Source organism: Ambystoma mexicanum, chromosome 2q (assembly GCF_040938575.1).
Source record: "Ambystoma mexicanum isolate Mex_15411 chromosome 2q, UKY_AmexF1_1, whole genome shotgun sequence".
NCBI lineage: Eukaryota > Metazoa > Chordata > Amphibia > Caudata > Ambystomatidae > Ambystoma > Ambystoma mexicanum.
In genome coordinates, this window is record NC_090924.1 from 1,413,285,096 (window position 1) to 1,413,312,092 (window position 26,997).

At 46.7% G+C, this 26,997-nt stretch overlaps 1 protein-coding gene across 2 annotated transcripts in view; it reads left to right on the forward strand.

Annotated features, from left to right (window-relative positions):
- The window catches only part of ANKRD28 (ankyrin repeat domain 28), a 1,823,421-nt gene that overhangs the window by 1,527,233 nt on the left and 269,191 nt on the right, over positions 1-26,997 (forward strand). For both annotated transcript variants that reach the window (XM_069648906.1, XM_069648905.1), the window contains exon 25: positions 5,593-5,675. In XM_069648906.1, coding sequence (XP_069505007.1) covers positions 5,593-5,675 — 83 coding nt within the window. The remainder of the gene's footprint in view (positions 1-5,592; positions 5,676-26,997) is intronic.

A 26,997-nucleotide genomic window follows, 5' to 3' on the forward strand; every position in this document is an offset into this window, starting at 1 on the left:
CCTACCAAAAAACCCAGATCCGCTCCTGTTGCAGGAAGTTTTGACCCTGCTACAGAAAGGTGCAATAGAACATGTACCTGTAGCGGAAAGGAACAAGGGTTTGTATTCTCCATATTTCCTCATTCCAAAGAAGGACGGAGGACTGAGACCCATCTTGGACTTGAGAAACTTGAACAAGTTCCTCAGGAAGGACAAGTTCAAGATGGTCAGTCTTTCTCAGATCCTTCAGGCTCTCCAACTTCAAGACTGGTTGGTATCATTGGACCTTCAGGATGCTTACTTTCATGTGCTAATCCATCTCAAGCACAGAAAAGTACCGGAGGTTCGCGATTGGCAACTCTCACTATCAATTTCGAGTTCTGCCATTCGGGTTGACCTCTACCCCAAGAGTTTTCACCAAGTTGATGGCGGTAGTGGCAGCGAGACTCAGAAGATGGGAGTTTCACATCTACCCCTATTTGGACGATTGGATGATCAGGGCACGTTCTCCAGAACAAGCCCAGGATCATCTATCCAAGACTTGCCACTTCCTTCACAAACTAGGGTTTTCTCTGAATTTAAAAAAGTCAAACATGATGCCATCACAGACGCTCCAGTTTATAGGAGCAGTGTTAGGAAGAATTCTCTGTTTAGGCTGAATTTCCTAACCTAGTGAGTCCCCCAGCAGCTTTGCTGGATTTTGTGGGGTTTATTTTTTTCTCCTGCCAAGAGTGAGAATCTTTTATCCTCACTCTTGAACATGACTTGAGTGTTCTCTGTGACTTGCTATGTGCTTATGGGCTCGGGGGGTAATTTTCCCCATAGGCCATCATTGGTTTTTGAATGTGTGTTACACAGCACCCTCAGTGCAGTAGCACAGGGGTGTCTTAGAGACCCCCAAACATAGACTCCACACCCTGGGACTGACTACTGTCTCCCTGGGTCTGTAAAGTTACCATTGACTTTACTAGTCTTAATTTAGGAACTTAACCAGTACAAACCATCTTACTGTGGAAGTACTGGTAGGGGCAATTAGATTGCCCCTGGGTCTGTTGTCGAGGGGGTACTGTCCCGTCCCCCCTCGCCGAGTTCTGGCTGGTGGCAGTGGATACCACGGAAATATTCCACCGGAATATTTCCCAATGGGATTTCCCATTGGTTTTTGATGCACCACTTTTTGGTGCAATGTTAAAGATACCGCCGGTTTATTTATTTAATATAAATTCACCGGTTGGGATTTTTTGCCAGAACTCGCCGCCAAAATGGCGTCTAGGTTCACTTCAGTAACCCTGAACCCGAGTCGAGCCTTTGTTCCACTTTTGGCGGGCTTCTGCATAGAAGCCCTCCAAAGTGGTGCCATTCTGTCTGGGTACCACAGGGGGTATGGGAGGGGGTTTAGGCACCCTGGACCGAGTTGCCTTGGCAACTCAGGTCGCACTCTAGTGTGATTGGCCCAAGTGGTGAGCCACCCCGCTCACCACTTAGCATGTTTGAGTGACAGCTAAGCTGTATGAATGGGGGTTTGCTGCATAAAAGCAGGGTTTTTGGGACTGGTTCTTCAGAAGTTGCCACAGGACCTAAGAAGCCGAAGAGGGAGAAGCCGAGCCGACCTGCCAAGACGACACCACCGGTGAAGCCCTGCAGAATCGTCTCACCACTTTTCCCGACGACAGAGGAGATCTCCCGCCGGAGAGTCTTCTTCCCTTAACTGGTGGGGACAACCAGTTGCTGCCTTCTTTTCGCCGTCCCGAAGCATCTCGTGGCCGCCTTGCCTGTGCCAAGCACCCCGGCAAACGGGATACCACTTTTTACCTCAACCGCGAAAGAGGGGTAAAAATCCTTTGTGACCGGAGAACTCCACGGCTGGCCTCATCCCTGGTAGTGCAACGACCTGCAGCCTTCCTCCCCGTCGAGATCACCTCTTCCTCGGGACGACGCCGCGACTTGCACCCACTACCAGGAACGACTACCACCGCTGGAGGAATCTTTCCACTTTTAAAGGTACTGTGATCCGCCCGGCCTCCCTTGCCACCGATTGTACGGGGTAGATTTAGCCCTCGGCTCTCGAACCTGGGTAGGTCTGGGACACCCTAACTAAACTTTTCAGAACCATAGTAAAACCGTTTTCTACTCACCTGCAAAGACTTGTGACATAGTGTGATCTTGGGCACATTTTCGCCTGGCTCCCTCTAACGCGGGCCCCGAACTAATTCCCCTTGTTCCACTATTGACTGTCTTTGCCAACCTCATGTGAAAAGTGTTTTACCCAACTGCTCTCTTTATTTCTGCCTTTTCCCTCCCTTTTGGTAATACTTGTTGGAGTACCATCTAACGTTAAGCGCTCACCTCTGGTTGGAAATAAGTGGTGTTAACTTGGAATTGTCCAACAAACGATTAGGGATGTACATATGAGTAATAATAACTGTGTTTGACTTTCTTATCTTTTCTAATGTGCTAGTGTCATTTATGAGTGTACCTTTAATAAATAAGTTTATACTTTTACACCTAGCTCTGGTCAGTGTTTGCTTGTGCTATTGTACCTCTGTACCTATTATGTATCCTCTGTATACTGCCTAACTCTTCTTGAGGGAAGTCTGACTGCTCAGCCACAGCTACCACAGTGAATCTGTGCGGTGCAGACTGCTACCAAGTGGGTTTACTGCCAACACCTGTAGTCTTAAATCTTTTGCACTGGTCCCAGAGGGAACTGCACAGGTTTCTGCCTAACAAGCAGTCTTGGATACTTGTTCGGGCAAAGCCTCGCCTCCCGAAGAGAGAGCTCACCACATTCTGCAGATGGTGACAAACTTCCATAATGCCCAGTATCTACCGGCCTTCGATTTTCACAGGTTGATCGGCCTCATGGCATCCGGCGAAATTTTCTGGTGGCATAGGCCAGATTTAGGATGAGATCCCTTCAATGCTCCCTCAGGACTCAATGGTCCCAATTTTCAGAGGAAATGACAGATCTTTTACAAGTTCCAACCAGGGTAGCACAGGATCTACAATGGTGGGCTTGCAAGAAACATATCCTCAGGGGAGAATCTTTTTGGCAACCATGGCCGGAGATAACAGTAGTGACGGACGCCTCACTCACGGGGTGGGGAGCTCACACCAACGAGTTGACAATCAGCGGTCGTTGGTCTCCATCGGAGTCCAGACTACACATCAACCTATTAGAGCTGAGGGCGATCAGACTAGCTCTGAAGGCCTTCCCGCCCTCTGTACGGGGAAAGAATGTCCTGATAATGACGGACAACACAGTGGCCATGTACTACCTCAACAAGAGAGGAGGAGTAGGGTCACTGCCACCGTGCAGAGAGGCAATTCAGCTCTGGTTCTGGGCAATACAAGAAGGGATCTCTGTATCTGCCATTCACCTTGCAGGAGAGCAAAACACAGCGGCAGACGCTCTGAGCAGGCAGAGCTCAGTCTTCCATGAGTGGGAACTAGCTCAGGAAGTCCTTCAAGAGATCTTCATCCTTTGGGGAACCCTTCAAGTGGATCTGTTCGCGACCATTGTCAACAGGACGTGCGAACTGTACTGCTCAAGGGAGTTTCCCCTGAGAGGAGCTCTAGGAGACACATTCGTAGTGGAGTGGGAGTTTCCTCTTCTTTATGCGTTCCCTCCAGTCCCTGTGATCCCTCAGGTAATCAGGAGGTTGAGAAAGTTCAGGAAAACCAAGATCCTAATTTCCACGGATTGGGCCAGGAGAACGTGGTACCCGGACCTTCTCGACATGTCCATCTGCCCTCCAATACGTCTTCTAAAAAGAGAGGATCTTCTCTCGCAAGAGGGAGGTCATGTTCTCCATCCAGAGGTCAACGCACTCAACCTTCACGCACTGCTTCTGAGAGGTTGAGATGCAAGGATTGGGACCTTCCGGATGATGTTATGAAGGTTTTGCTTTCGGCCAGAAGGCCAGCAACAAAATCTTTGTACCGGTGTCATTGGAACAAGTTCAGTAAATGGTGCAGGGATAAGAATGTGGATCCCTTTGAATGTGATATTCCAATGGTATTATCTTTCCTGTTACATTTAGCTAATCTGGGGCTCCAGGTTAAGACAATAAAAGGATACGTAGCAGTGCTATCCATCTTCAAGCGCTCTTCAGAAGAAAAATCTTATTTTAAGATACCTTTTAATAATACAATTTCTAAAAGGTTTAAATAATGTTTTTTCATCTATACCTTTTCAAGTTCCTGTGTGGGATTTAAATTTAGTACTTACATTTCTGACATGTGCACCCTTTGAGCCTTTACATTCTTGCCCGTTAAGTCTTCTTACGTTAAAGACTATACTTCTAATTGCATTGACATCAGCCCGCAGAGTGAGTGAGTTGCAGGCACTTTCGAGTGGTCCTCCTCACACCTTCTTTTATAAAGATAAAGTTGTCCTTCGAGTCAAACCCTCTTTTCTACCAAAAATAGTTTCAGACTTTCATCTGTCACAGAAAATAATTCTACCTGTGTTCTATCCTCCTCACAAAAGTAAGGAAGAGGAAAGACTGCATAGGCTCGATCCCAGAAGGGCTCTTAGCTTCTACATCTCAAGATTGGCAAAAATACGTCAGTGTGAAGAACTATTTGTGGGATACACTGGTCGTAAATTAGGACTAGCTGTAACCAAACAAACATTATCAAGATGGATAATCTTAGCCATAACAGAGTGTTATAGGCTAGCTGGAAAAGATCCCCCTGAGGGTTTAAGAGCTCATTCAACTAGGGGCATAGCAACTTCAACAGCACTTAAGAGGGGTGTCCCTGTACAAGACATTTGTGCATCAGCCACATGGTCATCCATGCATACTTTCATCAAACATTATGCTTTGGACTCAACTACCTCTCAGAGAGGTCTATTTTCCAAATCTGTACTACATTCGGTACATGACTAAAAATACACTTGTACTCCCGCCTCCAATAGAAAACTGCTTTGGGAGTCTAAGATGAGGAATATGCGGGAGGACACAATCCATTCGAAGAGCAAGTTACCAACTAACGTTCTTTCGATTGTATGTTCCTCCCACGTATTCCTCATCGACCCTCCCATCCTACCCCACAGTACAGTTTACGTGGTTTACACTCGAAATTCTTTTAGGGCTTGGTTCAATAAGAGGCCTTTGTTTATAATACATGGGCTCTGATACACGGAAAAAACAGAACTGAAGCCAACGGACGCGCTCGAGGCAATTAAACTACAGATGACGTCACTCGACGGAGGCCGCCGAGGGACATCGACGTCGCCGCCTCGAGTGGAACACCCTCTGCTGGAGAGAGAAAAAAAATTCCGGGGCGAAACCTGAAGGTAAGGATATCTCTAAGATGAGGAATACGTGGGAGGAACATCCAATCGAAAGAACGTTACAGTTGGTAAGTAACTTGTTCATCTGTTTTATAGTAAGTGTGTGACCGTATTTGCCTAGAAGTTTCATTTGCTTAGCGTGCATTTTAAAGGCTTTATCATCATTTCTTGGCTTAGCTTTCTGGTGGTTTGCTCACTGGCTCTTGCATAAAGCGGTGCAGCAGCAGCTTATGATGCCTGGTCCGCAACAGACTGTAGTTTGACCATCCCCACTTGGAGCACTTGTTAATTGTCATTTGTCTTCTCTCCAGAGGTTTTAGTCAGCAGTGCGAAGGCAGATCTCACATTACAAGATAACAGTAAAAATACTGCACTGCACTTGGCATGCAGCAAGGTATGTATATCATCATCAGTGTTGCCTATTGTGCCTTGTTAAAAATTGCATTGTTACTTAAACAAGTACTGGGGCAGTTCTAACTGCTGGCATCTTTTAACCTCTTAAAGAACATTGAGCTGCTTTTTCACACAATTTGATATGGGTATATTGTCATTCGTTATGACTATTGCTGGCCAACCCCCCTCTAAAGATTATTTCTAGTTGCGTGTGGAGGAAAACAAGTAGACCCATGTTTACTGGGGCGCAATGACGGAGTCCAATATAGCACGGATTTCGGTCTCGAGCATTGTGGCAGGAGATCAACTCTCTGAATGGCAACTCCTTCAGATAGTATTTACGTTTAGCTCTTTTTAGCAAGCCACACATCACATTCCTTGAGGCAAGTTGCCCTTGAGTTTCAGAAATCGGATTCTCAAGATGCTATCAAAATAAGCTAGTGCAACACCTGCAGCAGGAGGACAAACAGGTGCATCTTAAACCAAAAATGAAATCTATTCAAAAGAATAGCCCAAACAAAGCACCAAAAATGCAAGCGTTGAATATATTTCAATGCATCATTGTGATGTACGGTCATATTGGCGCCTGCACACACACACTGTCGTGCATATTTCACGTACATACATGATTGAACGCGTGCACTCTTGCACGAACACGGCTACATGTACAAACACCCGCACCCTATCGATCGCCCACACTAACGCACTTGGACGAATGCACATGCCCGCTTGCATGCACTAATGTATGTTTGCATGGACTCTCTAATGCATGCACTTGCACGGGCACCAACGCACAATACATTTGCATTAATGCACAATCTCTTGCAAACTCTCGCTCACGCGCACCTCCTCTCACTTGCATGCACAAAGTCACTCACTCAAATTCAAAGAGAAGATCTAGAATTAAGTATCCATCTCATTCATGTTGTGGGTGAGAGATATGTGTACAATTTACTGAAACACTGGTCTTCACTCTTGCACATTTTTGACGGCAGACCTTGGCCAAACACTGGTACATATACATCCCATTCCTTTACACTCACATGGTACTCATCGGAAAGATCCCTTATCAAGGTATACATTCTTGATAAAGAATATGGCCCAAGTGACAGTGGGTTTGCCTCCTGTGTTCCAACCCGCTCTGTGAACATCTACTCATGGTTAGACTTTATTTGCTTATCTCATAGTTTTCTGAGATGTTTCTCCATTGCTTTTAGGTTCTGCCCTTGCCCGTGGGCTCTGGCTTACATGCTTGGTTCCTAGCTCACACCTTCGCCATTGATCATTGGCTGTAGGTGCTGTGAAAGCAGTTTTTCTAAACTATCCCACTTTTTCTCTGCCTTGCTCAAGATTTCATTTTTAGTAATTCCAGCACTGGTTTGGGATTCAAGGAAACACATTTACTAACCGGCAAATGCTTTTCACGCTTTCTAACCACCTCCTACTGAGAAGTGTAGGCTGTATAGGAAGGCTTGGATGCAGGAGGGCAGGGGTTTTCTGCCAGGTACAGTTAACGCCAAATAAAGTTGGCAAGTAATTGAATGCCTAGACACAAGACCACACATGCATTTAATATTGGCTCTACTACTCACTAGTTAAAAAATGAATATACATACGGTTGCACCAGAGGCTACTACCCAGTACAGTGTAGTTAAGCCATGCAAATACTCCTAAGGGAAAGGGGAATTGGACAAAATAAACTGCAGAAGCTCATGTTTGTACTCTGATGCCCTGTTGATGTAAGAGAAAAGAAGGAACTAATTCCTGAATGCCCTTTCCTTGGTCCACGCCTAATTCAGTCCCCCCCCCCCCTCCCCAAGAATGATAAATACCTGGTCACCGCTGCCAATTGCTCAGAAGCGTCATATCCACATTGGGTTTCAGGCTGTGATCTTCTTGTAGCTGAGGACTAGGTTCCAACCTTATCTCAAAACTCTGTCAGGTTCTAAATCTCTCAAAGGCTGCGCAACCCTCAGTCTTTCCTTAACTCTATCTTTAGCTGCACATGTGACCCCCTGGCAGAGGAAAGCAGAAGTGGATAAAAAAAAAGCAAACACCCGTACTCTTGCTTTTCTTTTTTTTTTTTTTCCTCAGTAGGTCCTAAACACACACTGGTAAGTCAGACATAGGAGACGGACAAGAGGACATTGTTCCACAGAGAAAACCTCAACTAACCCCATAGGTATAATGGTGTATCTCCAACTTTGAAAGAAACGGAACAAACTGGTGCTCATTAGGATGTCTCACATGAACATTCTGTCATCGGTCCAAAACCTGTTCCATCCTGTGCTCACCCTACCACTGCAACACAACAATATAACATGGCCCAAGTAAGTTAACTCCATCTATTCCTTGGCTTCAGGTTGTTGGTATCTGACCCCCGCCCAATGGGTCGTTGGTTCTCGTTTTGTTTCAGGCCGTTGCCTGCTGGTATTATACAACATAAATAAGTCATTTGAGTTGTTCCTTTTCCTGGTGAGTCACTCCTGGTCTTGAAAATTCCCTTGCATCAATTTCTCAAAATTAAAAAAAGAAAAAGTTCAGCAAAGCTTGCAAGGTTCCTTCAGTTCAACTCCAAGTTCTTTGGATCAACCTCTCATGGACTACGCAGCTTCTCTGACTTCTCTCTTCTATTGCTTTCATCACAAGACTCCACTCTTAGTAGAAGACTGTACCACCTGAGTTCAGGATAACATAGACAGAGCAGGCAGGCGTATCTTCCGAGGGAGAGAGGGCTGTATTATCAGTACAAAGAAATTGTAATACAAGTAGTCCAAAGAAACACTCAAACACTATGTATTGTAAAAAATAAATGGTTTATTTAAATACAAAGAGGCCCAGATAAATCTTATTGGAAATAAGTACTATCAGAGATCATATAAACAAATTATAGAAGAACACAACACTATGCTTGAAGGTACACAGACCAATGCATATAACCTAATTTGGAACACCCAACAGGAGTTCTAGGGAAGTCAAACTAATAGTTACTTTTTAGATTACTTTCAGTAATATAAGGGGTAGTAGAACTTTAGCAGTTGTACCGTGTTGAGGAGAATTCTCATTTCTGTGCCAATTCCCTTCAACCTTGGAGACCCTCCGCTCTTTTGCTGGACTTGGGACTTTTTAATTTTAACCCTGGAGTGAGGCCTTTTTCTCACTCATGTGTTTTTACCTGAATGTTTCCACTGTTTTTGGAGACATTCACCTTCAGTGCAGTGTCATAGAGAAATTCTTTTAGATTTCTCTTAATGTTTAAATACCTTTTCTTGTGGGAACTACAGTTCCCAAGAATAGTAAAGTGAAATTGACTTCACTTTTTCTCTTTCTCTTTGTAGGTCCAGCACACACCATCTTATGTGGAGTTCTGGGGGGTTACTAAGTAGACCCTTATCCTACATTCTCATGTACAATTTTTGTTACCCTCACTACTTTAAATGGCTGGTGGCATTGGTTTAATTTTTCCTACCATTGTGCTTTTCTACCGCAGGCTGAACCCTCAGCTGCAGTACAGCACCCATGGGTGACCATTTTGTCAAAATGACAGTCTTCTTTTTTCACCATTTTCTGTTTGAGGTCTTTCTTGGGTTTTCCTCTGCGCTTTGAGACTGATTTGAGCCCTTTGTCTTTATTTTGATGGGCTTCAGCCCTGCAGCCCGCCCTTGACTCCAGTGTCTCTGGAAGGACAGGATGTGAGGCTGGGTCCCGAAACTCCCCTGTTCTTTGTCTCTAGGAATGCAACTAGTCCTGATTGGCTGGTTGGCAGTACTTTCAGGACAGCCACCCTGCTGTGTAATGGACAGCCTAGGCTGTGCATGAATGGAAGAAACCTGCTTACAAGGCGATGGTTTTGGGACTAGAGGCAGTCAACCACTTGGGGAAACACCCGGCGAAGAAACCGTGAATGAAGCTTGCTGCAACCGCTTGGACCATTGAATTACCTGGTGAAGCCCTGCTGCTCTGCTGAACACCTTTTTCACCTTGACAGAGAAGCTCCGGACGGAACAAATTCTCCCCTTGGGTTAGTGGGACCAATGTTAGGGAGAATTCTCTGTTTAGGCTGAATTTCCTAACCTAGTGAGTCCCCCAACAGCTTTGCTGGATTTTTGGGGTTTATTTTATTCTCCTGCCAAGAGTTGAGACTCTTTTACCCTCACTCTTGGGCATGATTTGAGTGTGTTTCTTTGAATCTAGATGTGTTTATTAGGCTAAGGGGTCTTTTACTCCATAGGGCTTCATGTGTTTTTGTGACGTGTTACACAGCACCCTCAGTGCAGTGACACAGGGGTGTCATAGTGACCACCCAGTCTAGACTCGATACCCTGGGACTGACTACTGTCTCCCAGGGCATGTAAAGTCACCATTGACTTTACTAGTCTTAAATTCTGAACAGAACCAGTACAAACCATCATATTGTGGATGTACTGGCTGGGGCAATTCAATTGCCCCAGGGTCTGTTAGTCGAGGGGGCACGTCTCCGTCCCCCCTGATCGAGTTTTGGCTGGTGGCAGTGGATACTACTTATATTCAACCGCAAATATTTTTCTATGGGATTTCCCATTGTTTTAGGCTACTATCTTTATGTAATTATTTACGGTAGCCTCGAACATACCACCGGTTTATTTAATTAATATTAATTCTCCGGTTGGTATTTTTTGCCAAAACTTGATTCTAAAATGGCGTTTGTGTTCTCTTCTGTGACTCCAACCCAAGTCGAGCCCTTTGTTCCACTTTTTGGCGGGCTTCTCCACAGAAGCCCTCCAAAGTGGTGCCACTCTGTCTGGGGTACTTAGGAGGGGTGGAGGGGGGATTTAGGCTCCCTGGACTGAGTTGCCTAGGCAACTCAAGTCGCACTCCGTCCTGATTGGCCCAAGTGGTGAGCCGGCCGGCTCACCACTTAGCATGTTTGAGTGACAGCTAGGCTGAGTGAATGGGGGTTTTCTGCATAAAAGCAGGGCTTTGGGGACTGGAACTTCAGAAGTCGCCACAGGACCTAAGAATCCGACGAGGGAGAAGCTGCGCCGACCTGCCACGACACCACCACCGGTGGAGCCCTGCTGGACCGTCTCACCACTTTTCCCAATGACAGAGGAGATCTCCCGCTGGAGAGTCTTCTTCCTTTGACTGGTGGGGATAACCAGTTTCACCGTCTTTTCGCCTTCCCGACGTACCTCGTGGCCGCCTTGCCTGTGCCAAGCACCCCGGCAACCGGGATACCACGTTTTACCACGACCGCAAAACAAAGGTACCACCTTTAACCGGAAAACTCCGTGGCTGGTTTCTTCCCTGGTAGTGCAACTACCTTCATCTTTCCTCCAAGACAAGATCTTCTCTTCCCCTGGACGACGACGCAACTTGCACCCACTGCCAGGAACAACTGCCACCGCTGGAGGATCCTTCCCACTTAAGGTACCGTGTCCCGCCTGGCTTCCCTTGCTACCGACTGTACGGGGTAGATTTAGCCCCCGGCTTTCGAACCTGGGTTAGCCTTTGACACCCTGGCTAAACTTTCATAAGCCTCTCTAAACTCTTTTTGAACTCTCTGCAAGACTTTCTAAGCCTAGAGTAACTGTGTGATCTTGAGCGCATTTGTGCTCTGCTCTCTCTAAGAGTGGGCCCAGCCTTTGGACTTTGGCTCCCCAGTGACTTTTGCTCTTCTGCCTTGCTAACAGTGTTCCTGAACCTTAGAGTGGTGTACCTTTCCATATTCTGTCTTTTTCCCTCCCTTTCTCACAAACTTATTGCAGTGCCATCTAGTTAAGCGCTCACCTCTGTATGAAAATAAGTGGTGTTTACTGTGACTTATCTGATAAGGAAAAAGGGGTGTACCTATTACAATAGTAACTGTGTTTAGAATATTTTACAACAAGAGTGCTGGAGTGTTTCAAACTGTGTTTTTAAATAAATAATTATATACTTTGATACCAAAGCTCTGGTCAGTGTTTGCTTGTATTATTGTATCTGAGTGCCTATTGTGTATACTTTGCATACTGCCTAACTCTTCTTGAGGGAGGTCTGACTTTCCCATCCACAGCTACCAGATCCTGGTGGTACAGACTGCTACCAAGTGGGTTTACTGCCAACACCTGTAGTCTTAAATCTTTTGCAATGTTCCCTAAGGGACCTGCACAGGTTTCTGCCTAACAACCAACTAACCCAGAGACGTAATCCACTGGATCACCATCCCCGACTGGCTGTGCTTCTTCGTTGCTGTAAGAACCCAATGCCAGGGGTCCAGTGTCCGTAGTAGAGTGCAACATCTGCCACGGACGAATCCGGCTAGAAGCTTCAGGAGACTCCTAAGGACCCTCCAGAAGCATGACCTCCAGATCCAGAGTCCCCTCACCAGATGCAAGACAGAGGGAGTAAAGAGTCCAGCCGGTATCCAAGATCCGCCACGGTTGTTTGCTAAGCACTGAAATCATGACTTGCTGCTGAACCGAAAAGAGCCAGTAGCTGCTGACGACCTCCTAAGTACCACCACTGGAGCCCGCCAGACGTCCTACCTTTTGTCCCCACGACTCCGGCTCGGGGACAAGGGTCTGCACTGCTGTAGCAAGACAGTATCCAGCTGGACCACTCTTCTTCAAACCAGAGATACTGTTTAGGCTTGGAGTACTTACTGCGTTGTCTTTTAGTTGTGCTCTTCTCAGTTGGGAATTACATCGGCTTACCTTTAGAGTTGATTCCAACACTCTTTCTCACAGGCGTAACAGCTTGTGACGTAAAAAGTGGTTTTCTACAAACGCTCTAACTTTGTGCATGACTTTTGATTTAAGAAGTGCAACAGATCCACACTGTGTTTCAGTTTACTTTGGCTGTCCTGGCTGCCTGTAAACTCTTCTAGTCCATTGAATTTGATTCAATGTGTCCCTCATAGGTGGGAGATTAGTGTATACTGTTACTGCTGGGAAAGGCTTATCTTGATTTTATTGGAAGATTTAGTTGTCCTCACATATACTGAGAAACGGTTTAACCTTTTTCCATCCCTAACCTTTCCTTTCTACAACCTCAGAATCTGCAAAGTATAACTAATGTGATTATATAAATGCCATTACTGTCCTTGTGATGATTGAAGTCACCTCAGGGTGTAGAAATCGTATAAGAAGCATAACCAAAGATTATCCACTAACTTGTTTTGATTCTGAAAAGTAATTTTAAAGTATATTTACACACAAATTACCTTTTTAAAGAAGGCTTATTTAAAAATGTGTGGTTATTAAATAACTATTTTTAACAGAAACATTGGGTTTAAGTGTTACTTAGCTACTTGTATTTACGGATTTCATTTGTACAGCTCACATTTACCCCTCTTGAGCTAGGCCTGGCTGCTCAGTCACGCTACCAACCTGTGTAGTACAGACCTATACCAAAAGGTGGGATACCTAATACCAACCAGATAAGTGTTGTGTAGTCTCACACAGTGTGACTGCATCAATTCTTACATAATACACAGTGATGCTCAGCAAGAAATCACTTAGTTAACCAACTGGACAATATACTTTTTGTGAATAGTGGAACACTTTATTCTAGGTACAGTAAAAACCTATAACTTCTTTTGTGGTCACCCACAGTTATACTAGGTGAGTAAAACCTAAGTATGTAATATTCTATTACAGGTGCTTTTGAGATCCGTAAAACACTGATTGAGATAAGCAATAACTTGTAAATTATTTTAGGATGGCAAACCCAGTGTTACACTTCACGACTGACTACGGTAAGTAAAATAACCTTACATATACTTTTCAGAATGGCTGAACATTTCTAAGGTAAGTAATAACCTTTCTAACTTTTCACTCTGAGTTAGTTACCAGCCAACTTCTTTTGCAAGTAAGTAACTTTTTTTAATGATTTTTTTTAAAATTTGAATTTATTGAAATTTTCAACAACATGAAAAGGACATTTCAGAACAGTAAACGAGAAATGCAGAACTGGCGGATCATATACTAAAGCAATTTCCCACCCTAATACAAAAACATGTACTTTATTCAAAGTGGATTTTCCTTCCTCCTGCCCCCTCCTCCCGTGAACACATTCCCCCCCACCCCCATAGTTTATATAGTCACATATGTGATCGATTTATAGAAACTAGAGACTTGTTTGGAGCACATTATAACACATCCATTAAATGCACTGTTACTTGTTTGGGCTTGAAGTCCTCTGGGTCATTATGTATGTCTTTCCCAGAAATACAGACTGCAGTGTTCTCCTCAGGGGGGCGGCTACAACTTTTTCATTTGAGGTCACAGTTTACTGATTAGTTCCCGGCATGTGTTTACAAACAAAATCTTCCCATAACATGTCACATTGGGTTGACTTTCCATGCAGGGTCGCAATGATTTTCTCCATGACACACATGTTTGATGCAATATTTACCCACTCGGCCCTGCCTGGGGTTTGTTTGTACTTCCATTTGATGACTAAAGCGGCGCGGGCTGCTAGCCCCTCAATTCTCTCTTTCATCCTTGCATTGTTCAAATCCAAAGAGAACCAAAAAGGGATCTGCAGCCCTCGGGATTCCATCGAGTTTTTTGATCCACCTTAAAACTTAATTCCAGTAAACCCTGATTCTGGGACAAGCCCACCGCATGTGCCAATAGTCAGCTATTCCACCACACTTAGGCCAACACCGTGGGCTTCGTGATTGAAACATTTGAGAGAGTCTGAGAGGGTCATATTGCAATCTATGTAGTAATTTGATCCTGTGGAGTTTGTGTTGACTAGCTGTAGAGACTCAGGATGCAGCTCTACACATCCTTCCCCACATATTCGGAGCAATCTTCTCCCCAAGATATCTCTCCCACCTATTCAAGTGCAACATGCCCCCCCCCGCGCTTCAACCAATTCTCTTTACATGGCCGTTATCAGACCTTTCATTTCAGTTCTAGAGCAGCTTTTCAAAGGGGGTGAGTTCTCTATCCACTTTCTTTCCATTCAGGTCCTTGACAGAGCGCCCTTAATCTACATGAAGTGGAAAACAGGGAGGGGGCCTAGCCCGAGGTTCTCACCCAGTTCTATAATGATAGAAATATCCCGTCCTTCCAAAGCTGACCCACCCTCTCCAGGCCCGCCTCAAGCCAGGATTGAAATCTATCTAAATTAGGAATATTCTCTCGAATACCTGAGGCCCATAGATGACTCAAGGGGGATGCCCCTGGAGCTATTCCCTGCATATCCTTTCTCTTTCTCCCTACCTCCCAAATGGTTCGCAATATCGGGTGATCTCTTAGGCTCCTCACTAATTTTTTCCTTGGGACCCATAGCCACTCAGAGACCGTTGCCAGGGACAGGTAGTTATTGTCTATCGTGACCCATTGAGGCTCTTTGCAATTTCGTAGGTGAGGGATAGAAATTCGTAGCTGGGCAGCTTCATAATATTTCATCAGGTCTGGTAGCCCCATTCCTCCCCTATCTTTGGGCAAAGTTAAAGTGTCAAAGGCTACTCTCGCTCTTATCCTCCCAGAGGAACTTTACAATGGCCCTTTTGGCCTCATCAAAGAAGGTATTCGGCATCCTTATGGGGAGCATCTGAAAGGGGTAAAGGAAGTGAGGGAGGCATACCATTTTAATCGCGTTAAGTCTACCCACCCATGATATCGTAAGTTTCTTCCATTTGGCTAGGACCGTGTAAAACCTTCGGAGGAGTGGTGGGTAATTGGCCTCGTAGAGTTTGGTGATGTCTCTTGTGATCTGTATACCTAAATATTTGAACTTGTCCCTTTCCTGGATAAGGGCCAGAGGGGAGAGTCTATCTACCTCTGCTTGCATGGGCTTGTATAAAGGAAATAAGATTGATTTGGCCTCATTGATTTTAAACCCCAAGAGTGTCCCGTACTCTTTAATCTGCTGGATTGGTCTGGGGATGGAGGACGTAGGATTCGAGATCTGCAAAAGTAGGTTGTCTGCATACAGGGCTACTTCATATTCTGGGCACCCAGTCTGAGTCCTTCAACCTAGGGGTCTTCTCTCAGTTTCTGGGCTAGGGGTTCTACTGAGAGTGCGAAGAGTTTTGCAGAGAGAGGGCATCCCTGTCGCGTTCTTCTACCTAGCTTGAACCAGCGGAAGTAGTCGCCGTTGACAAAAACTGAGGCCATGGGAGATGTGTACACTGCTTGGATCCCTCCCCCGAATTTCGGACCTATTCCCACTTTGCGGAGGACTGCTTGCAGAAAGACCCATTCCACCTTGACGAAGGCCTTTTCGGCGTCGACCGAGAGGAGAGCTGGTTCATTCCTCATGGTTCAGGTTGCATTAATCAAGTGCAGGGTCTTCCTCATAGTGTCCGTCCCTTGTCTACCCAGTATAAAGCCAACCTGGTCAGGGTGTATTAAGCGCGTCTTATATGTCTCGAGTCGGGCTGCAAAGGTTCTGGTGTATATTTTTTGCATCTATATTTAAGTATGGGGTATTACGATCCAAATTGCTTAGGGTCTCGGCCCTCTTTGGGGATCAATGAAACGATGGCCCGCACAAAGGAGTCCGGAGGCCTACCCATCTCTAAGATTTCATTAAAGACTTCTACCATAAGAGGGAGGAGGGAAGAGAGAGAGGATTTATAGAATCCGGAGGTGTAGCCATCTTCCCGGGGGATTTGCCGAAGGAAAGTCTCTTAACTGCGTTCTTAATCTCATCTTCTGTAATCGGACATTCAAGCGCACGGCTTTCGTCATATGTTATCTGTGGAATATATACAGAGGGCAGGTATTGATCAGGATCAGACTCCTGGTTGGTTCTCTGACCCATAAAGGTTCTCGTAATACTTGGCAAAGGTCTCAGGGATGTGGTAGTGCAGGAGGTATCTCGGTGTTTCATCTCCGATACTCTACGCTCCACCCTTTGGGAGCATAGCCTGGCAGCCAACAGGGCGTCAGCCTTGTCCCCTTTCTCATAAAACTTCGGTCTTAGAAGTTGTAACTTACGGGTTATCAGTCCATGTTCAAGAAGACAAAGTTCCTCCCTCTTTTTCTTTGCCTCTAAGATCTTTTCTGCCCTCCCATTTTCGTCCCTTCTCTGTCGAGGCGACATATCTCATTTCTGAGTTTGTTTTTGATTTAAGTTTCTCTTTTCTTGTTCGCCCCCTCTCTCATCAGGACCCCTCGCCAGGTTGCTTTCCCCGCTTCGCACTCTATTAGTTTGGAGACCGCCCCTGTGTTGCTCTTAATATATTCAGTGTTCTCCAGCCTGGGGTCTGGCATGGATTCACATGCTCTTGAATATTCCCCATCGTCAGGCCAGGAATCCTCGGTAAAGAAAAAATCAGTATGTTTAGTTTCTGATCTGTCTTTCTTAGTAGTAGCCAATCACTGATCTCTGGGTCATACTGCCCACAGCCAATGACTGCCCTCTCCCTAAGCCCCTCCCTTGGCAACCATCCTCAGATTTTTACCGCACGCTCAAGTGTTGGGAGTCCTCGTGTTTAGCTCTCAAGCTTTTGCTGCGTTTTCGCCCTTTTTCAAAGTGAATTTCTCATTTTCCGGTCAAATAGAGCCTCAAGCTCCACCGTCTCTACATCCGATTAAAGGGGATCCGTGTCAGATTTTTCTACGCCCCCTCAAGGGTGAAGTTACGTCGAGTTAAGCTTCTTGGAGGAGTCCAGGAGTTTCTGCGGCCTACCCCAACATGGCCCAGGAGAAAGGGAGCTTGACGTCCGGAAAGCTGTTCAGGGTTTGCCCTGGATGCCAGCTGCAGAATGTGTTCAAGGAGGACGAGCACTCGAAATGTCTCTACTGCCTTCATGAGGACAAAACGCAAGTGGAGAAGGTCTGTGCGTTTTGCGGGAACATTTCGGAACGGACCATCAGGGACCGACACCTTCGTCTCTCCAACTGGCTGGAAGGAAAGAGCCCGTCCGGTGAGAAGAAGAAGAAGAAGAAGTCCGAGCAGTCTTCGAAGTCCTATGAGGGCACCCCGGCCAGTGGCGGCTGGTGAGTTTGAAAGCTGGTGGGGCGTAAATTTTCCAGGGCGAATTTAGTAGCGAGTGCGCACAGCGCGCAAGCCCACCCCTCCAAAGTGGGTGCGCTGGGGTTCTCCACCCGTGAAATATTTGGAAAAATGGCCTACAAAATGTGCAATTTACCGTCCAAAAAACCCACCAAAATATGAAAAAAGCATTCGGTTTTACATATTAATGGTGGTACACTAGTCTTACGTGTGCAAGTGTGATGGTGTATTTTACAGCAGCTTGTATTGAGAATAGCTGGTACTATGGTGTATGCATAAAGAAATTCATTATATAGTCAGTAATGATGGAAACATATGTTTGTCATGCTGTTACTGGCATTCACATGCATTCATCCTCTTACTAAGGTGGGATTTTAGGCATTTCTGAAAGGGGGAAATTAATGCAACATTTGTCCTACCTCTAATTGCTGTCTGCCTCGCTGAGTTGCTATTGCTTCTGAGCTCAAAGTTACAACACGTGGAATGCACAGGTGGTCTCAGAAATAGCACTACATATTGCATGGAGAAAAATTGCAACAGAAATGGGTTACTAAGTTTATTATGGTGAGTGCTTTATAATCAACAACCATAACATCCAAACATACTTCACATTTCTCACTGTTCTGTCAAATAGATCACTGCAACCTTACACAAAATCCTAACATATATAAGGCCATTGAAACAAAGAATTCAAGGTAACCCACAAAATAACTGCAAATAGCTTGTTTGTAACAGAACATTCACTGGTCAATCATTTTGAAAGTTTGTACACATTGTGCACGTCTATTTTTCAGAGAGGCAAATTTATCAATAGTCCGTGTATTGAAGTCGGGGATCTCTTGAATTAGTTGTTTTTCCATGGACAGCATGGCCAAAGCATTCAGACGATCCTCAGTCGTGTTTCTCAAGAATGTTTTAATTCGCTTCAGGGTGGAGAAACAGTGCTCAGACTCAGCTGTTGTCATGGGTGTAGTAATCAGAATTTTTAATAACTGCATTGTCTCACTAAATGCTTCTTCGAGATTGTTTTCAACGAACAATTTTAATAAAGAAATTGCCCCACTTGAACTACAGAATTCTGGTCTCTCAAACAATTGAAAGCTCAGTGCGCAGTCTTTCCTTGTTTAACATGGGGTACGCTTGGACCGTTGCATTCAGTCCATCATTGGGAAAAGACTGTCCATGTGTTTGAAATAGGTCACTCTGCAACAATTTGGCCCCCTCCAAGTGGTTAGTAAATGCAAAGCGTTCTTGGGCTTGTGTAACTATAATATCACATACTACTTTAGCCAAACGATTCAAAGTGTTCATATTTGCATTGCGACCTGAAAAAGTTGCCTCTGATGGAAGTTTAGTTTCCAGATTGTCAGTGCTTCCACGTACTCTGCCAATGCACTTGATAAAAGTTGCAGTAGCTTTCTGCACATACACAGTCAATGTCTCGCTTCTGAAGCTGGTTATATAGAATGTCGACATGGGGCATTAGGTCATTGAACAAAAAAAGGAAGAAAAGGAACTCCTTCTCTTTCAGAGTTCGAATGAATCCCTGGGCCTCATGCACAGTAACCCCCCTCAAAATCAGTCTGTCTTTCAATAATGAGCTCAAAGCATGTACGGAGTGCTTCCCTGTGCTGATATATGGCTTCCACTACCCGAATATGGTAGCTCCAGTGAGTGCGAGATGGTTTTGGAAGTCTGTGATCTGATACCTCATCTAGAACTGTGGTTCTTTTTGGAGAACGAGGAAAAAAATGTACAGAAGCCAGAGATATCACAAAAGAAAACTCGAGCTTCTGAGATTTTTGAAACCGCCTGTTCAATGATGAGGTTAAGCTGGTGTGCATAGCAATGTGCATTTGGATACACTTCAGCTACTTTCTTTTGGACACCACCAGACACCCCCCCCCCTCATTACTCTCGCAACATCATATGTTTGCGCAATTATTTTTTTTGTGTGGCAATCTTCAGGGAATACTTTGTCCAATTTTTCCATTATGGCAGTAGCAATGGTCTGCGCGCTAGAGTCTTTCAGATGAGAGAATCCATAAAACCTTTCAACAATTCTGTATCGTTCATCAATGTAGCGATAGACTAGCACAGACTGAGTGGAAACATCAGTTGTATCGTCTGCCTGAATAGCCACATAATCAGTGCATTTTAACTGCTCTACAATGATCTCTCTGGTGACCTTGAGCATGCAGTCCAGCAGTTCATTCTGAATTGTTTTTGAAGTGCCCTTGAATACTGTTGCATTTTTTAAGTGTAGTTCCATTGCACTATCTATGCTGGATACAAAATCCACCAGGCCTCTAAACACACCAGGATTGAAAGAGTCTTCAGTTTCATCATGGCCACGTAAAGCCAATTCAAACGCACCACAAAAACGCACACAGTCTATTAACTTTGACACAATGTATCGGGTTTTTATCCACATCCTCATTATGCCTCATCACGCTCCGGCGATAGGCATCATCCAACTGTGTTGCAATGTTTACACTTCCCAACATGCGCAGGTGTAATATATTCTCAATATGAGATTTGCACGATTCATGTCTCTTGCTTTTTTCTGACAAATTCTTTAAGTCAGTGACTCCTGTTTTTGTCCAGTCCGTTTCACCGCCAAACAGCAGGCAAGGGAAGCAGAACAAAGACCGCTTAGCAATGCTACCAGTGTGCCATGTCTTCTTTTCATACCACACCATGGAAAATGTGCGTGTGTAAGCCTTTCCCCTAACTTTTGCGAACTGTTCAATTTTTACATCTGGCCGATCAGGCCCTAGTCTTTTCACCTCCAGTTTTTCACTGTGTGCGAGTCCGGAAAATGGTTTTGAGAGTTATTGGTCCACTGAATTCATTTTCGGCAACAGTGACACCTGTTAATAAGCAAAATGATTATGTACATGTATATGTAGATGGGATCATGTAGTCATTGTTAGGTATGCTCTTCAATAACACATAAATAAAACTAGTCGGTACTAGACACAGATAGCACCTGCAATTATACACAACTCTGTTGTACTTATCGACCAGTACAGTTGAGTATAATTGCCGATGTTATCTATGCATGCGTTTACACACATGCCCATTAGCAAATGTGACACCAGCCACGCAGTACGTATTGCAGCTTGTTTGGCAAATGAGTACTTATGGAAGAAATGGGGCAAGTTTGTTCTGTTAATACTTTTCTAAAAAACATTGTTTAGAATGTAGGGAGATTTTTCTGACTGCGTGACACAACCCCAACCCCTCCCAAGCACTGTGGGAGCAATGGTGAAGATTAGAAAGAAGGTATTCTGATGTTTGAAAGACTGTGGGATTTTACAGCAGTAAAACAAATTACTGTATACCATTCAACTGGAAGATACCAGGACATCATGAGGTAAGTGGGAACCACCACCCAATCCTATCCTTCGAAAAAGAGTTTCCAAATGAACAGGTTTTCTTCAGTTGAACCATAAGCAGGCCTTTTTGCATTATATGTATGACTTTCCATTTTCACATGCCACCCTCTCAGCTAGTCATAGATGCCATTCTGTAGTCTGTACTGTTCATCAGATTTCCCCCACCTCATTGATCCCCACAAACATGGGCTTCTTTTAAAAAAGAAAAATGTAAAGAAGATAGCTGTGTGCCGCCTTTACTACAGAGGAACACATACAGAGTTGGAGTGCCCTGAGCACCAAACCCTACAAAAGACTCATGCTAGCTCACCTCGTTCTGAAGAATGGTCCCTGCAATGAACTCCTTCGCAGGCTATGGGAAATCCAAATCCCGGAAGGTGCAATGTGGAGGTTGAAGTCCAATGTGTTTGCCCTGGACTGGTTGGATTTGTTCATTTAAGGTGTTGCTGATGGTCTGTAAAGAGAAAGCGAGAGACTGATCTGAGAAAGGGCAATATAGGCTCAGAGCAGTATTAAAATGGTTTTCACACATGAAGGAGAGAGAGTTAACTGCTTGTAACATTGAAGCTGCATCAGAATAATCATTAGTACAATGTGTAAAGAAAGTACCAACAACTACCACCATGTGCCAGTCATCAGTTGTATAACGCTGCAATATATACATTTTTGTAATGTTTTCGTTCTGGGGCTTTAAAAGTGCGCTTTGCGGAGCTCACATTACAAAATTAATTTGCTGCAGCCCTTCAGGCACCCGATTTATAAGCACACTGCGTGTCATTCGCTGAAGTCCTCTTAATAACAGCATTGACAAAGCCACTGAGATCCTGTTCAAACACAAGCATTAACAAAGCCAACATTTTGGCCTTGTTCATACGGTGTAAGCTTCTGCCAGGCACTGCTATTAGATGCCCAGGAACTTGCACCATGTTTCTGCTTCTACAACAACGGGTAGTTAATTCTGCTACAGCTGTGACTGGCAAGTGCCTTTCCCACGCTTACACAAAAGTCCACATTGTTGGCATTGCCATTGCTTTTTCCTCATATCGGGGGATGCGCACCAGTTTTGTATGCATGTGCATCGCCCACTGTAGTCAGGAATTCAGTGGTAATGCCTCCCTTTTCCTCGTGATGCATATATATTTTTCTTGTATTTGCACATGTGTGTTGCTAGATCATGATAGGTTTCTTGGCAAGATACCAAAATATCCCTAAACGTCAGAGAGAGGTATTTGCAGTCAGTATATTCAGTACCAGTGTGCCGACGCGCAACACTTTCATGCAGTACATGCCAGCAAGTACAGTCTTAACTAAAGAAACGGGGCGTGTATACTAGCCTAGAGGTAAACAAGGCAAAGCAGCACCATGCAGGCAGCCTTGACAGGTGATTGAGGGGAACAAAGGGCCAAGGAAAGGATGGAGATGCAATAATACAGATAGGGAAGGGGGAGTGGAAGCATGGGAAAGCAGGGTTTCCCTAGCAAACACGCGCTCACATTTTTCATGACAACCAATGTACTCACTGGCCTCATAATAAGCATACAGGATCTTAAAACTAGCTGTCAATTCACAGTACAAATGAACTACGTACCTGGAAACATTTACTCTCGTCCCCATCTCCAATAAAACTTCCAAAGAAACCATTCTGGTGTCATAATCCTGCCAATTTAGTCTCATGAAAGTGAAGACTAGAGGGGAATACTGCCCCAGTGGGACAAATCACCGGTAGAAAGTAAACCCGTCACCTGCACATCAGCAAAACACACATAGCAGGACATATGGGCAGGAACGCCCCATACAACAGCTGCCAAGCCGATCAAGAATGGTTTTCCCGAGAAGCACACAATAAAACCTTGGCATTATCAGAGAAAACAAATGAAACAATCACTACACCACTGGTCAGTCAATGGACAGGTAAAGAAACACCCTAGTACTGTCTGCAGTGCAGTCCATCACATCACTGCCTTGCTACAAGGCCAGCCAAAGAAGAGGCCAGACGCACCAACAAACAACCTTTGAACAAACTTCCTGCAACACATCAGCTGCAAAGGGGCAGCGCCTGCTGCAGAGACCCTGCCGAGGGTCCTTGCACTTCCACATGTCAATACAATGAAATCGAGTTGGGCCATGTGTAGTGACAGTGCAACTGAACTGTTTTTATATTGCAAAGCCTGGTAGCCATGGAGCGGGGGTGCAGCACGTGGGAAAGCTTTGGCGCGCAGACAGTCGAGTGCCTGGTGTGCACTGCAGATGTGTTCATGCAAACACTTTTTTACTAACCCCCACATGCTATTTCTCTGGGGTCTTCTCACAGTGCTGCTGGTGTTGAATAGTAAGGTTTGATGCAAACTTCAAGGGCTCTGGAGGAAACCCCAGCCACACTAACTGAGATGGGGAATTACTTGTTATGAGCAGCTAGTCGCTTGATACATTATGATTTCCCCCTCCTGCTATAAATTAAGAGTTTCTGTACTGCGCAGTCACCGTATAAAAACGGGCCGTATGTCTCAGTTTCCTTATCTAAAAAAGTGGGCGTTAATTAAAGCTGCCTGCTCGCCTATATTAGACCTATAAAAACCGGGGTGGGAAGTGTTTGCCAGTGGATGGCCCCTTGAACCGTGTGTCTGGCAGACAGGCCGTGTCTTTGTTTGATAATTTGAAGTGGCCATTGGTGTTTTGGTTGGTGGGTGGGGGGAGTGGTCAGTGAACCCAGGCCTTGTTTGAGCGTGCTCCTTCAGGGATGTGTATTGACACGGGCCCCAGCCACCCCATCCTCGCCTCACGCAAAGACAATGTTATCGGAGGGGGGATGTGTATTTGTCTGCTGCTCTCAGCCCCAGCATCCCTTCAGAGGAAACCCTGATAATGGTGTCTGGGCTTGTTTGGCTGTCTCCTCCCCGGCCCCTCGCAGCGTGCGCCCCGCAGGAAGGGCCTCACACCTGCCGCATTTTCACCTGGGGGTCTATCCACCCCCCCTACCTCCATAAAGGGTCCCAGGAGTGCAGCCGGCCTCAAAACAAAGCTGAACCTCCAGGGACTTGGACAGTGTGGTACAGCAGCGTGGACAGGAAGGAAACTCCATCCCTGGACCCTGGCCTGGGATGAGCAGGATGCCCACAGACATGGGGGAATTGGGGGGCCTGGGATGTATACAAGGCCGCATTAACTTCTACTTACACCGCAGGAGCAGCAGAGCCCCCCAGCGGGCCCCACAGGAACCTCCACAACGCCTTTTCAGCAGGTAAGAGCAGTCAGTAATCTCCCTCGCCCTGCCAGGGCTCTCCCTGGGTTGTGCCGTTTTATATTTTCGGCATTTTATAAAACGGCAAATTTTTTGGGGAGATTCAACGTGCAGCATGCCTGCCTGGGCCTTGCTTTATTACGGTCCGTGGCCCAAGGCCCTTGGGCCACGGACCGTGGGTAAAGAAAGGCCCAGGCAGGCCGCATGCGGCCCCCGCCTTGGTGGTAGCGGGCCCGACTGCCGTGCTTTTAGGCAACTTGGGGCCTAAACGTGTCTGTGTCCCACTCCCCGCCGGGGAGTGGGACACACACAAGTTTAGGCCCCAAGTTGCCTACACGGCATGACAGTCAGCAACACTGAAAGACGTGTAGGCCCTGGCCTACACGTCGTTCAGTGCTGGGGCCTGGGGCTGTGGTGTTACACTCCCCGGGCCCACAGACACAAACAACATCTGGGGGTACACTTTACTAGTACTTACCGCCGGAAAGCTTGTCGTGGACCAGGCCGTCTCTGCTGGGCTGGTGGTCTCGGGGCAGGGCAGCAGCTCGGCTTGCGTCGTGTTTGTGTCGTCGTCAACTCCTCAATGAAAGAATCAGGGCCAGGGGGAGACTGGAGACGTGTGAAGGTGGCGCAGGCACACGCACACACCCGGCATAGATACAGTAATGTCATTGGCTGTTTGCCAGCCAATGCAAGGATTGTCATTGGCTGGCAAACAGCCGATGACATTACTGTATCCATGCAGGAGGGAGGGAATTTCATTCCTCAGTGCGCTGTTTGCGCACATTTTATTCTGGCGGGGCCACTCCTGAAGCACCCCGCCAGCCTGTTAATTAAAGGGGCTTACGTAGAGTGCGTGGAGCTATGAGCTCCACGCACTCTACTATTGAAAAAAGATGCGTAAAATGGGACGCGCCCCGCTCTGAAAGCCGGGCCGGCCCTTAGGAACTTTTACACATACTGTAATTGTTGTCTTGCCACAGCGCCCCCGCGCTGTTGGCAAAGGAAATGCACCCATCTTGATTAATCTCTTTTTGGCCTCTGCTCTTTCTGGGGGGGGGCGGCGCCCGGCCGCCCTATGAAAGCAGCCGCCACTGGCCCCAACGACGGGGGCCCAACAGAAGGCAAAGCACAGCGAGTCCGCAGGCACCGGGAGCGCCGAACGTTCGGGAAAAAACCCGACGAAGCTTCTGGAGAGGCCCCGGTCGAGCTCGAAGGATCTGGCCGAGGGGGAGCGAGGCGGTGACCCTCCCCCCAAGGTGAAGGCTATAGGCCCACATAAGGTGGCGAAGGCCTTGATTCACCCGGCCAAGGCCTCTATCGAGGAAGTCGCGGTGGCCCTGGCGCAGCTTGTGGAGGTGACCTCGGGCCCCAGAGTCTCCCTGCCCCCGCGGAGGGAAGAGAGCGTCCTAGTCACCCGTCGCTCGGCGCAATTCTTTTGGCAATACAATCGTTATGTTCGGAGATGAGGACGATATTGCCCTTGCCACCGACGGAGGAACCGGAACCCGGCTCGGCGGATGGAGCAAGATCCAGGCCCGGCGGGAAGCCCCCTGAACAAGAGAAGACGGATCCATCCAGCCCTGCCTTTTCAGCCCTCGCGGCCTATTCAACCTTTGCCCACGTCCCCCGTCCCTGGGGATGACACAGGAACGGACACGGCCACGAAGGGTACCGACGACTAAGGCGGTGACCGCCCGACGAGATCGGATCTTTCCATGCAATGATCGCCAGGGCATCCAAGCTTTTTCAGCTCTGCCCCGAAGAGAAGAAGGAAGGTTTCCTTTACCAATGGCGCGAGGCCAAGAGGAAAACAGTCCTCACCGTGCCTCTGCTGGATGACATCTGGGATGAGGGCCACACCCTTCTCAAGAACCCGTCTACGACGCCTGCCAAGAGGGATCGGTATGAGAAGTAGTACCGGGTCCCCGACGCGGCCCCTTTGTGCCTTATGGCACAACCGATCCCTGACTCGGACGTCTCAGCGGCGGCCAAGAAGAAAGCAGGGTGGGGGGGCATCGGCCTCAACGTCAACTTCCCGGACGGCGAAGGAAAGAAGCTGGACGCAATGGGATGACGAGTATTAAGGCGGCCAACGCCCTTGCGATCGTGGCCCGCTACGACAGGGAGTTATGGTACAAGATCGCCCCCCTGTTGGCCTTCTTGCAAGAAGGCGAAGTGGCGTCGGACCACGCCATTACGGTGGCAACGGACATTGCCGACACCGGTTTCCGCCAGCTAGGCAACAGCGTTTGCCTCAGATGACGAGGGTGGCTCAAGGCGACAGATTTCTGCCAGGACGTACAAGCCAAGGTTTTGGACATGCCGTTCGGGAACAATCTGTTTGGGAAAAGAGTCCCTCCAAGCCATCAAGGCGGACACGGAGACAGCTAAGGCCCTAGGCGATCTCCGGCAAAGAAGGCCGTCCTTTCGGAGCACAGGAGGCAAGCAGGGTGCCTCCAAGGGATTCGGCTCCTCTACTTACCGCCTAGCGGCCCGCTCCTCGTCGCAGGAAGCCTATAGAGGACGAGGCAAGTGGGGTGGCCCCCGCAGCCGTCGTCGCCAGGGGGTCCAAGAAGCCCTCCAAAGTGGTGCCACTCTGTCTGGGGTACTTAGGAGGGATGGAGGGAAATTTAGGCACCCTGGACTGAGTTGCCTAGGCAACTCAAGTCGCACTCCATCCTGATTGGCGGCTCACCACTTAGCATGTTTGAGTGACAGCTAGTCTGAGTGAATGGGGGTTT